Source organism: Lepisma saccharinum, chromosome 23, assembly GCF_977018435.1.
Source record: "Lepisma saccharinum chromosome 23, izLepSacc3.1, whole genome shotgun sequence".
NCBI lineage: Eukaryota > Metazoa > Arthropoda > Insecta > Zygentoma > Lepismatidae > Lepisma > Lepisma saccharinum.
Genome location: NC_139251.1, coordinates 8,575,924 through 8,590,236, shown reverse-complemented (window position 1 = coordinate 8,590,236; position 14,313 = coordinate 8,575,924). Strand labels below are relative to the sequence as shown.

General features: G+C 40.4%; 1 protein-coding gene across 2 annotated transcripts in view; it reads left to right on the top strand.

The window, feature by feature from the left end:
- Positions 1-13,802, top strand: part of LOC145977789 (mitochondrial-processing peptidase subunit alpha) — a 66,895-nt gene extending 53,093 nt beyond the window's left edge. For both annotated transcript variants that reach the window (XM_083110072.1, XM_083110074.1), the window contains exons 11-12: positions 9,705-9,837; positions 13,359-13,802. In XM_083110072.1, coding sequence (XP_082966198.1) covers positions 9,705-9,837; positions 13,359-13,534 — 309 coding nt within the window. In that variant the 3' untranslated portion in view covers positions 13,535-13,802. The remainder of the gene's footprint in view (positions 1-9,704; positions 9,838-13,358) is intronic.
- Positions 13,803-14,313: the final 511 nt, after the last annotated feature.

Here is a 14,313-nt window from a genome sequence, read left to right as displayed (position 1 = left end):
GGCGAAAGGTGGCCCTGCACGATACTGATATGGTGCTGCGACCGGATTAACATACTGGTATGGGGTGTCCGGTGACGAATGGCAACATAGCGTAGTATTGTCTCGTCAGTGACTATATTTTCTTGATGATATATTGCAATATCAAATTTCCAATATCGTCCATCCCTAATCACTAGTCTTGTAATTACTGAAAACTGCCAGGTATTTCTGGCCCTATTTTCTTGCTCGTGTGGAAGTGAGTACCCTTACATGAGACATCTTAACCAATTAATACAAGGGTCGTTCAAGGAAAAAGTTTCCCTATGTTTATATCTTAAGTTACAGGCAAAAATCAAGTTGCACCAAGTAGCATGGTCCTTTCTCACTTTTCAACATAATTTCCAAGGCGGCACAAGCATTTTTCCCATCGTTGCACAAGTTTTTGAAAGCCATCTGCAAAAAATTCAGAGTCCAGGGAACGAAGAACACTTTTCACGGCTGTTTCAATTCCATCGATGTCCGTTTGAATTCTGGAGTGTAGTGATGAACGAAGCTCTTATCCAGAGTCACAATACGGCAGAGAAAGTTGTTCCCTTCATTGTGGTACCAGGTCAGAGAATCCAGGCAACATGTCATACGCATCATGAGATGTTCTGCAGTGAGTTGTTGTGGGACCCAATGTGATGAAACCTTCACGTATCCCAATTTTTCATGGATGATTTTGTGTGCAGTCCCGACGGAAGTGTTCAAATCAGCTGCTGTTTCACGAACCTTGATTTGACGGTTGGCCAAAACCTGTGCATTCACTTTGTCAACCATGTTGCCTCACTGATAGAGGCCTGCACAAGACCTGGAGCAGACCCGTTCGCTAGACATCGCTCCTGAAATGCCATGCAACCTGCGCAACACCCTCGCTGGAGCACCTTGCCTCACCACCTGCCCAGATCGTTCTTGGCAGGTATCGAAAACCTGCCGGGTACCCGCAGTCGTAAGATACCTAGTAGGTCTCAGTGCGTTCATTCAATCAACTGCACACCCTCCCTCTGCATGACGTAGTTGCTTCGACTAGAAATTGCACCGGGCGCACACCTGTCTGCAGTGTTGCCAACTGCAATATATTTTCACTACTTAGAAAAGGGAACTCAAAGCGTCGTAAGCCACATCGCCAATGAAATGAGATTTACGAATGTTGCTACTTCCCCCCCCCCCCCTACACACACAGATTGAAATAGGTTTTCCGTGGCACAGGATCCATAAGTACATGTCGTAAACAACCAATATACGTATAGATATATAGTGATATAGGGCAGGACTGAAACATGTCACGTTCGACGCTGAGGTCGCGAGTCGAACAACACACTGTTCTACTGCGAACACCAGGGCCGTAGCCAGCCAGGGGCATTGCCGTTACCCTCGTTGGGGGGGGCAAGTACTTGGATAAACGTGCCAACAACAACAATCACAATAATAGTAATAAAAGTAGCATGAAAGGCATTATTATCCTCATAAATCATACAAAAAGGGGGTGGAAGTCGGTTCTCACGCATTTGTGTTGAAACAGAGGATTAGAAATATTTTTTTCAGCACGTCAGTTTCGCATTAGCTAATAATGGGAAACAAGCACACAAACTGTATTTGAAAGAAAGAAAGTGCATGATAAATGCATTCCAAATGTACATACATATAGCATGTAAAATTTCCATCTACAATATTTTCTTTTGACATGGAGCGACGTAAAATAAGAAATACATATGCTAACACTAAATTGTGTACATATTCAAAATTTCATTAAAGCATATATATTATATAAATACATTACATAATCAATTCATCCAACTCGTAACAAACCAACATTAATAGCAAATAATATCACAGGCCGCCATGGCATTCTCTGTTTTAAAACTTTTCTCACTTAGATCGTTCGGCGCCCAGGGCCGACTCCCGCTACCCCCTTGCTACGGCATTGAACTTGACGAGACTGTATAATATTTTATAATATATTTCTACTTTCATAAAATTTGAAATCAAGGGGTTGCAATTACACCTCCAATCCCCCTCTGGAGGTGCGCTTGGCCGTCTGGAAGGAAAATGCAAGAAAAATATGAAAATTAATTCCATCTTGAATACCCTTTAGCCCTGCTACTCTTAAATTCTGCTAGCCTGTTTTTTCTTGTACTTTAATGTTTGACCCACACCCTGGCCCCTCGGCTAGACTAAATTTCCATCTAAGGTTGTGAGCAATACCCCCTGCCCTCCTCTGGTTGCGCCACTGCGTGCCTGGTTAAGGCACCATGCAATGAAAAACAATTAGTTTTCAGTGAGGAGATTTTTGTTTGCTCGATCATTCATTTAGATAAATGAAGCTGTAATATTGCATGCATTTCCTAGCAATAAGATAAAAACTGCTTACGCTGAACTGAAATCGCTAAGTATATAAATTCTCCTTGGAGGAGAGAGCTCCTCCTAGGACTTCGTAGGATTTACGAGCTACGTAAGTAGGCAACACTGGGGAACATGTCCACGTGGTGATGAAACACCTGGAGCGACATGCTGCCGGAGGGCTGTTTCCTTCCAGCAGGTTTTGCAGGCGCCCGGGTCTCGTTGAATGCCCAGTTACCTTGTAAGCGCAGAGTGCCTTGAAGACCAAGAACCCAGGTAAAGATGCAAGTCGACTCGTTGCCGTGGGCAGGCGAGCAGGTATACCTGTCCTCGCGTGCAAGCGGGCAGCGGGTAGGTAAAAGGCAGACTATGCTGGCCTCTGCTCACTGACTACAGAAGGGCCACCAGGCCGATCTTCATCGAATATGCTTGTTCGTCCTTCAGAAAATGATTTGCACCACCTTCGCACCATTTGCACTAACATTACAGAGTCACCATAAACAACAACCTGTGGATGTCGATAGGAGCAAGACCATTTGCCCACTCATACCAGATCACAGAACTACTTATGGCAGTGGAATATATGAGAGGATATCAAACATATTTTCATATTGGACAAAGTTATATGCCAATTTTTAGGCAAAGAAGCATCAGATCATGTAAGAAATTAAAGGTCGAACAGACCATCAAATTTGAAATGCTAACTTATACTAAACTAAACAAACCCACGCGAATCTCATCTTTACTCCACACCGCCAAAACACGTTGTTCCGCCATGACTCGCTACTCCTTATGGACAGGGCATGGTTCTCACTGCATGACTTACACTAATCACGTACCGCGCATGCACGGTAGCCCGCACAGACATTGCATTGTGGGTAAATGTAGAGGAAAGACGAAAGAACACATTGCTAGTTTCATTTCATTTATCGGGCTCGTACTTTCTCCAAAAAAAAAAAAAAAAAAAAAGGAAACTTTTTTCTTGAACGACCCTTGTATAAAGGCGAAAAGACTTTCCTCTGGCATCTAAAATTAAGCAGTTGCTCTTCAACCTGAATACGCGCATTCAACGAACATAGCGTACTGCAAGATGCCCATCTTTCCCCACATGAGCTCATTACTCTGGCACTGTGCAGAGCTATACAGTAATTGAAGGATTCAGCCCCTTTATCATTCTTTAATGCCCCATGTCGGAAATCTTGCTCATATGTCTGAATCTTTGTCATGACAACATGAAAGAGCTTCCAAGCAGTGATCCTTCTCCCCTCCCCCCTCCTTCCTTCTTTCTTCCTGGAACTTTTCCGGGAATAATCACACTTCCGATAAGACTCCTTCAGCGCCGCTCCACCACCTGTTCGTCTCCCCCTTCCCCTCCCTTACAAACCGGTGGGAGGGGTGTCTGCGAGGAACGGGCAGCTGGCAGCCAGTGCCGAATGTTTCGTCTCATGGCTGAGGTAGGACTCACCCACTCTGAAGGGAAGAAAAACTGCATTGTTTTGAATCTCCTCTCCGAAGGTTGTTTTGTTTTGACGATTTGGAAACACGAGTACGACACAAAGTGAGGAGTTAGTAAAAAGATTATTTTTTTCTTGTTCTGCCTTCTGATAAACACCTTGAACACACAGAGCAGTGCAATAAGGAAAGGCACATGATGCTAAGAATAATATAATCGCTGCTTTTCTTCCGAACCATGCACGTAGTGGAAGGGGTGTTTGCCCTCTGCAAGACTTCCTAATCCAATAATAAATCGTCAATTAACATGGATGTAAATAACAATCAGTGGCATCCCCAAAGGGGGGTGATGAGGGTCATAAGCTGGTATTTCTAAGAAAGAAAAGAAAGTCAAAGGCAGGAAAAGATGGCAAAGTGAGGGCTGACTACTATAAAAAGTATACATAACCCCCTTCCCCTTTTGAAAATCCTGCTCGCGTCACTGATAATTTATTGCGACTTCTAAAAATGCGTAAGTTTGACAATGCTTGTTTTGTTTGCTTCATGCTGTTGGGCTGATCGGGACTGGATACATATGCAGCTCAAAGTGGAATCTGAACCATTTTGCATGTCTTCAGGACACTTTGATTACAGTATATAAAGATGCTTGGCGTCCGGCTGTAAATGATCACAACCCCCCTCCCCTCCAGTTACATGGGACTTCTAAAAATAGCAACTAATTACTAATTTACAGAGTAAACTGAGATCTCACACGATCAGATGCATAAACTTGTAACTCCGACATCTACTTATTTAACGTGCCTGACGTCGTTCTGGTTCTACATTACAGTGGTAATGTCAAACCCACAAAAACCATTAAACAAATAAACAAAAGGCAATCATTAATAACCTATTTACCTTTTGTCCCAGGGTAAGTGTCATCAGTTGGAGCCCAAGAGATTACATAGGGTAGAACAAATCACACCACAGGGTTAGTTCTATATATACTGTAATTTCTATAAAAGAGCACATGCATAAACATTACATCATTGCCCGTTTCATTCATACATTCACTCACGCATTCATATCTCGGCAATCCAATAGACATGAGTAATTAGTACAAAAGTAGTTCGGCGGTATGTTTGAAGTTAGCTACATTAATTAAAACTGTTCTTAATTTGACATTTACTTTTGCATTTCCGGAAAAACCATGTTCCGGTAGGAGCTTAACTTGTACGACAAAACACTACTCCTTTTATGTTGTTGTAATTGAATGTTAATATTTATATTGTTACTTTTGCGGTGAACTTGGATCACTGTTATATAATTATATAGACAATTTATAGCGTCGTACAATCTGAATGTTAAATACTTTGGATAAATGAATACTTGGAAGCTGTACGGTTTTACATGTTAAAATTATAGTTGATACAATTTAATCACCGTAATAAGCAATGTCTCTTCGAGATTTTTTATATAATTAAGCGAGTTCATTGGATGTCACGACGGGGCAAACGAAGCGTATCCATTTTCACGTCCATTCCGGCTTACCTTTGTCGGCTCTGACTGAAGTCCTCGTGGTGGAGATGGATGCTTGGCGGCTTGGTCAATAGATGGTTTCCTGGCGATAAGATTGGATTTCTGCATCTTCAAGGGTGGCAACTGGGTCGGACGCCCTCCCCAGCGGGGCCTTTCGCTGTCTCTACTCCATCTTGATAGTAAACAGCCACGTGCGAAATAAACACAACACGGAACGGTGCGACACACAAAGCGGATACTTTAAGCGGGTGGTTCGCGAGAGATTGTGCACGATAACACGTCGAAGAAAATCTGAGTAAAACTGTGTCTTCCGCTTCTCTGCGCGTCTATTTATTTGCTATTCAAAAGGTTCGTTACTGTACCCTCTCTTGCCAAGCGTTGGTAAATCGTCCTCAAGTCGTAGCCTCTTGTCCTGCTATCTTCGCCCCTGTATTTGGAGTTCTTTGACCCTTCTCCAAAAGCACCTCGAAGAGAGGTTACCCAAAGACCGGGCCCATTGTAACCTGCACGTTCCTTCCGAAGAGAGTGCCAGGGAGTCTGTAGTTATTGTTGTCCAGTCTCGTTGTTTAATCTTTAATATCTGGCTTAATTCATCTCCTATCAAATTCTGCTTTTGGGATTTTGTCGATTATAATCTGCTGCTGCGCCGTCTTTAATTTCAGGTGAATCTGATCATGATCATTGGTACTAAAGTTGTATTTTATGTTTTTTTTACCCCAAGGATCGGCCTCTTCTCTCGGGAAACAGGCTAGTCCTCCGTGCTCCGCCGTCCAACTCTCGGTGTACAGCCACCATCCAATACATGTTATTGCTTATTACGGCGACTAATTGATTTACCTGATAATTAGCAAGATTTTATCGTTATAAACTGAACCTAATAGGCGGCAGTTAGAAACAGTCATCACATCGTTCCTACCTTCGAAAGTGACTCCCGTTAATCCGTTATTGACTTTCACAGCACGTCTTGCTTTTGTCCTTAGACATTCATTATCATACTTCTCTCCTGTTGTTAAATAATTTTTGATACAATATACCCCCTAAAAAGTCGATTGTGTAGTCATTTCTTACTGACATGAGTTTCGCCCCTCCCTTATGCTTTCCTGCTTTTTACGTTTCCTGGATTTTACGTTTTTTATTTACGGGACCCTGAAAAACATAAAATCGGGGTTTGACTACATACAGGAATAAAGTTACAGTATTTGGCAGTCCAGAAGGGTATGTGAAAAGCATCAAAACCATGCTTCATATTTGGAGGCTGTATACGAGAGGCACATGTCAAAAAAAAGGGCCAATATTTTTTTAAAAAACAAGAAAATTATAGGAGAAGAAATTTATTGTGATTGATAAACAAGTACATACCTTGGGTATTTTTCGATGTAGTCACCATTAACCTCCAGACATTTATGATAGCGTGGCACAAGCTTCCGTATACCCTCTGCGTAAAAATCTGCTGCCTGAGAATGCAACCAGTCCAGAACTGATGTCTTGAGCACGTCACTGTCGTTGAAACGCTTCAATGCAAGCCACTTTTTCAGGTAAAGAAAAAGAAAGAAATCACTGGGGGCAAGGTCAGTCCTGTAAGGGGGATGATTGAATAGTTCCCATCAAAATCTTTCAATTGTCTTAACAGTACGAGCAGCTGTGTGTGGGCAGGCGTTGTCATGGATCAGAAAAATTCCAGGGCGTAGCATTCCTCTCTGCCGATTTTGGATGGCACATTGCAGATTATTAAGTGTTTCGCAATACACCTCTGCTGTAATTGTTTGTCCTGGTTCCAAGATTTCCACAAAAATCACACCCTTTTGGTCCCAAAACACGGTTGCTATGATTTTGTGAACTGATGGTGTTTGTTTGAATTACTTCGCTTTAGGAGAACCAGAATGTCACCATTGCATTGACTGTTGCTTCGACTCCCCAGTGATGTACGATATCCACGTTTCATCCCCCATCACTATCTGCGAAAAGAGGTTATCCCCATCCTCCCCCCCCCCCCCCCCCAGCGAGCCAAAAAATCAGGTGCATCTGTCCTCCTTTGCTCTTTGTGATCATCTGTCAGCATTTTTGGTACCCACCTCGCACACAGTTTGTGACACTCCAGGTTGTCAGTCATAATTCGATGCACTGTTTTCGCAGACACTTCTGGAAACTCTTTGGCGAGTTCAGATATTGTGAATCAGCGATTGGAACGCACTTTCTCATTAATCCGTTCCACCAGATCGTCCGTTTGAACACTAGGCCATCCGCTACGCCCTTCCCGAAACTCTCTGCACCATGCCTGACCTTCCCTTCACTCATCACTGTCGGTCCATAAATGGCACACAATTCCCGATGGATGTCAGCTGCATTCTGTCCTTTGGCGTTCAGAAATCATATGTCAGATCTCACTTCACATTTGGCGGGATTTTGTATTACGGCAACCATTTCACCTTACTGCTACTTGCACGTACGCAACCCCACTGACGATTCTACCTCTGTTGCAAGCACAGAATACTAGGGCATGCTTCTGCGCATGCTCAACTTCATCAGTGTTGCCAACCCCGCGTAAAAAATTATCGGCCCTTTTTTTTTACATGCGGCTCGTACTTCTGATGTTCATTCCGTATTGGTATCTAAAGGTATAGATGCTAAATGAAAATTAGAGTAATACTTCCACCTTTAATTTATTGAAGTGCCATTATCTACTTGTTTAGCATACAGCAATCAGGATTCCATACTCTGAAGTATCCATCTTTTTTTTCACGAGTAAATGATTTGATCATGTTTAGGGAATAAAAGAGTGTAATCAATACTCATAAGTGAATTACTAACTTTATCCTTGAAGCTTACTTTTAATGGTTCTATTAATTTCAGTGGCCTCTTCCACCACCCATTAAGGAACTTGTTGCTTAACTCCTGGGCTTGTTTCGATTTCCTGTCTTTTTTCTGCTTGTCACTAAGATTGCTCGTGCAGTCAGTTTGTCTGCAATTGAAACCCAGCACGTGCAACAAATGCAGCAAACTGACTCCTAGTGGCAAGCAGTGAAATTACAGAAACCAGAAGTCTGCCAACAGTAAAGAGGCCACTGTAATTAATAGAACCATTGAAAATGAGTCTTTCGGATAAAGTTGGGAATTCACCAGCCTTTCTGTTTTGTACCAGGTGAGAATTGAAGTCCCCCTATTCAGAGCCCTGTGAAGCCCAGTCAAAGCAACAGATTGATGTGAAACTTTGTATAGATGATATGCAGACCATAGGGAAGCATGTGACAACTGGGGGAAAAGAGGAAAAAGAAATTCAGATTATTGCCACCAGGTGGAAATGTGGTGCTGAAATAAAAATAATTAGAGGTTGGGCATGCAAAACTTTAGTTTCAGTTCATGTCTATTCTGTATGCATGCCATCAGGGTGAATGACCCTGTGGAAGCCTAAGACAGCATGATCAACGTTTGCACGAAGCATTTTCCGGGGAATGGTAGCGGCATGCTGTTATGCTGGGTTTTAGCTCTGGCCAAGTCTATACTCATTGCTGATAAACACAATCTTTCAGGAGTTCCCACAAACAGAAATCACATGGGTTCAAGTCCTGAAAATGAAATGGCCAAAATCTTTTGAGATGACACGATTATGGATAAAGTTTGCACGAAGGTAGTCATTCACTTCATGGCCAATATACAGGGATTCTCCATTGCAGACAGGATCCATATACTGTGCAAGGAGTTGAGCATGTCATGCACTCATAACAGAACATTTGATAGAATGTTCCCGTGTCAACTTGATAAAGTAAAAGGGGTCTAGAATGAAATCAGCTGTGAATCCACACTATATCTCTTGCTTCAAAAAGGGCTCCAAGTAGGGAAACTTTCGTTTTAGCCATCTTGTAAAAAGGTGTGGGCTAGGGGTTTAACATGGCAGGTTCTGTGAAATTCAGACATGTCTGACGTATAGAGCTTCTGGCTAACCCAAGTTGGTCAGAGAGGAGCAATTCGTGTCCTAGCAGTATTTTACAAATCCTCCTTTCTTCATAATTAATTCAATTAGTTACATGATACTTTTAGTGCCCTAACCAAAATCTTCAAAAGCACTTTCTGCAATGTTGAAATCTATTTTCTTGTCAGTGACCTTTCTCTACCCTCTAAATCATTAAGAGTTTTCCTAGGACATGTTTGGAGTTTTGAGTCCTGGCAGATGTTCTCATAACTTCGACAACATGATATAGAAATGTCTACATTTGTTTACATCTTTCTTGGAGAGTTAACATAGAGTTGGATGTCGACACTAATCTACAGTTAAACTACCTAGAATTTAGAAAGTAGGGTATTTCCCACAGCCTTTAGTTCTGATATACTCATTTTAATTTTAACAAATAAACCCTTTGTATCTATTATCCTCTTTCCAGCGAGCAAAAACCCAGCTGCAGTCCATGCTGCTCATGAATCTCGAAGCAAGGCCAGTTGTGTTTGAGGACATCGGCAGACAGGTTCTAGCTACTGGCATCAGGAAAAGGCCTGAATATTTCATCAATGAAATAGGTAGGTGTGATTTGAATATGAAATAATAAAAAGGACCATTAAAATGATTTTATCAGTCTTTGATCCTTGTAGAATTTCTCTGTACAGGCAGGCAAAACAAAATTTACCCTTTAAGTGTGTAATTTTCTGAAACAAGTCACTACTGCATAATGGTGTATTTTTGTTTTAAGAAAAATTCCATTTCATCACTCCCATCTTCATTTTCCGACTCAGGTTTCCCCAATGGCATAGTGTGTGACGTTCTGCTTCGGTGTGCGTTGGAAGGTGCAAAAGCTCCGTGTATTTTATTGGGTTGCAAAATGCATAATAGTTTTTGGGTTGAAGTTATTGCCCTGAGTGTATGGTGCACTTCAAGGCTCATACAGAACAAAGGTCGACACAAGAGTAGATATGCATCCCATAATACTCATCAAAGAATGCATAAGTGGAACACAACATTACGTTAAAAAATGCACTGTAAAATATCCAGAAGGTACTGTATACTTCATCTACTCGATTTCTACTTCCATCACCACGTATCATCCAATTATAATTAAGGTACTCCTCTTTCTTAAACTTGCATTGTAGGTCAATGATAAGTAGGAGGCAGATTTGTATGCACTAAAAAAAAGCCAAAATATGCACTAAACAAGGCAAAAATATGCACTAAAAATTTTCAAAATAACCTATTTTAAGGGGGTCTACACCTTACCTGCAAAGTAAATGTATCAGTAACTCACTGAACGTAATTACAGAAATAAAAGTGTAATAAATTGTGCTATTTAGGATCACCAAAAAATACTAATTTACAAATGTTTTTAGTTTCATGTAACAAAATAATTATATGACATGCATTCCTTTGTCAGAAGGTTCGCTTTAAAAACTGCAATATTGCAATTATAATAATATACATATCTTGTTGGAAACACTATGCTCTTTTTGTTGCATTTATCAATATATTACCCTTTTATATTAGCATTTCAATATACTAGACAATATGTATCGATGTTTTCACGTAGCAGACTATTGCGATTGTCAGAAAGTAAATCTTCGTATTGTGAAAATGGTCTTTCCATTTCACAAGATGCCACTTGACAGTATTTGTTCATTTCATTTCTTGTGTTGATATCCTGAAGTAAAATAGATATTTTTGTATTCAGAATTTTCAAATAAATAAATTAAATTCAGTTTTGGAATGCCCAGACAGATCCGGGACAGGTTCACCCTGCAACACTGAATTTACCCATCGCGGGAACTGTAAACCTGGGTTTCTGGAACCTATTGCTGACTGCCTCTCTAACTAATCTTTCTCAACTTCTCCTGGTACTATTTTCTTTTGAGAAATATCGAAAAGAGATTGAATGGACAAAGGAAGAAAAAAATCTAATCTTTCCCATTCAAAACTATCAACTAAATTTTACCATATTTTTAATACTTCATTTAAGATTCAGATTAACTGCCTTTTGATTCAAATTAACACAATCATAAATTGCACATGGTACAACTACAGGCATACGAGAATGGTCTGGATTCAACCTGCAAACACTCCAAATGTCAATCCATCACCTTAGCTGTCAATTCAAAGGAAGCAATGCTCAATTGCTACTTTTAATGTGTTGTTCTGGTGGCGATAGAATATGCATAGAGACAAATGTATTATAGACAGATATTGAACTCAGGCAGCAAAATGTCTCCACTATGAATCTCTGGTTCGCACCTCCCCAGTGGCGTAGCGGCCGCCCCCACAACCCTCGCAATGCAGGGGCAGGGGGGGGGGCCTGTAGGGCCCCTGCATTGTTCTCTCTCTCTCTCTCTCTCTCTCTCTCTCTCTCTCTCCCCCCCTGCTCCTGAAATTTTATATATTCACACAAATTCAGCACAAAGTGTCGCTTATTTAAAAAAAAAAACGAATTTATGAAACAGAAATTTGGTTCCCAGTAACATATCATATGACGACATCCTCGATAATAAGCAGTGGCGTATTGTCTCAGCCAGAGGGGCCCAGGCAACTTGACATTCACAACTTCATTCTCCTCCGAAATTCAGAATTAAGTTACTTGCTCACAGATGACAATCAAATAGGAAACTTCTCTCATCTCATACCTTTATAGCTACGTAGTTTTCGTAAACATATTTTAGTGTAGTGGAGTACATTTGTGAATCGGGTAGAAAGATTCAGTTGTTCATTTGATCGATGCCTTATTGTTACACAATACGTAAATAAACAAACTTGATAATTCATGTCCTTTTTTTTTTACCATTACAAATTAGTAATATTACATGATATTTAGAACGTAACTTCCCACAAAATATTTACAAGGAGGCCCCAAAGCCTCAGTATGAGATTGAAATAACATCTGAGATAAATTTCTGACATTGTTCACACCTGTTACTTTTAACTTCAAAGTGGCCCACAAACTCAGGAGGTGGAGCCAAGGGGCAATTATTCCTTTGCCCGTAGGTCCAATAGCCCCAATTACATCACTCAGAGTATACAAGTATATAACACGTATACAGTGCTTGAAGTGCTCCAATCCTTCCAATCGGCATTTCATTGTGTGACAAATTTTCAGTGAATAAAGTCCAGTCACTGCTTATTTTTTCTCTCTCAAGACTTGAGTCCGCTGCTATTTCTTCACAGCAGAATGCAATTAACCTTTTGATGTTAGGTCACCATCGACAATTTAGATGTCCAATTCAACCTCCATAACTGAAATTATTATTTTGCTTCAGTATATAACTCACTATTAGTATTAGAAGCGTAATGTGAGCTGCTCTTACGTGGAATCATGGCCGGAATAGCCGGAGGATGGCTTTTTGGGCTGAAGGCACATCGCATCAATTAAAAGTCCAAAAATGGAGTGTTTACTATCCTTTAAACAATTTTACCAAACAGTATTCTTTAAATGTATGTGTATTATGTCTAACCTACATATTTTCTTTTTTAAAAAAAAATCGAATCAAAAATGCAAAGGATCACGAACAAAATAGTTGGCCGTGTGAAACCTCCACCCTCCTTAAGAGAAAGAATCCTTGCTGTGCCACTGCGTTGAAGTACGAGAAAATATTTCTAATTTCTTCGTCCATTTATTTATCAGATATTCAGACCACCCTGATTTAGTTTCGACAAACTACTAAACTAATATGTAGCCTAAGTCGATGACAAGAAATGGGAAGGCAGGGTTAAAGTTAATTCATTTTACAACTGGTGAGGGGAGGGGGTGCTAACTAACTATTGTGTCTCTGTCCCACTCTGGCATGATCTTGATATTTGTTTTCTACTGAGGGTGTCCCCAATGTTTTACTTTTTGCTTTACTTTTACTCTCCTTCGGCATTTATTGTTACTTCTGCAACACACACACAAACACACACATTTATCAAGATATCACATTAACAGATAATCCTCAAATAATGTGACCCCAGTGTTGCTGTGTCCTTCGCTGGGTACATAAGAATAACAGGTTAGGGAAAGACACTAATAATTGCAGAGCATATTTTATATACCATTTTCTTTATTCATGATTCTATTTTAATTTTTCAGAAAATATTACAGCTGAAGACATACAACGTGTAGCAAAGAGACTGCTACGATCACAACCGGCCATTGCTGCACGAGGTGATATCCGTAAGCTGCCACGGTTGGGTGACATCCAGGCAGGTTTATTGGATCAAGAAGGGCGTATTCCTGGCAAGGGACGATTGTCCCTTTTCCGATGATAATCTTTCATTGGACTGTAATTTGTACATACGAAGCAGATCTGGATAACTCAAATATGTTCACATATTGTAGGGTTTTCATGTGTGTGTGTATATAGGACGTTTGTTCTACAGTGGATGACATTGAATGGAAAGGCATAATCATGAAATCAATTTGATGATATACGAACACCAGTCATTCTTGGCAAATTGAAGAAATGCAGTTTTAATTGTGGAAAGTATGAAAATCAGATGCGAGCTTACAGTTTGTGTTGGATAATAAATAGTTTTTTTCTTATAATGTGTTTTTTTCTTACCTGTAGTGATTCAAATTTAATCTTGGAGACCAGCTTTGGATTCCAAGTAATCCATGGGATATTGTTACATGGGACAGAACAATATACCTGGTAACAGGGTGGATGGCACCGTGGTTAACACCCGGTACAATATAGCTCGTAACATGGTAGATGGTGCCTGGGTTAAAACCCGGTAGAATATAGCTCGTAACACCTGGGTTTAAACTCGGTACCGAGCAGAGTAACATAGAGAGGAAGAAATAGAGTTCATTGTAATCCAGTAGTTTAAAAAGAAAGCAAGCACTAATATTAACTTAACATAATACAATTATAAAGCCAAGCTTAAATAAGAAAAGCTAGTGGAATAAACCACCACCTAAAGAAATAAAAGAAGAGCCAGAAATAAAACATATTCAGGTAAAGTTGAGCATCCCACAAACTGGAAAAACTAAATCAGAAAACAAATTTTAACACAGAGATAGTCCACTTTCCAAGAATATTTAC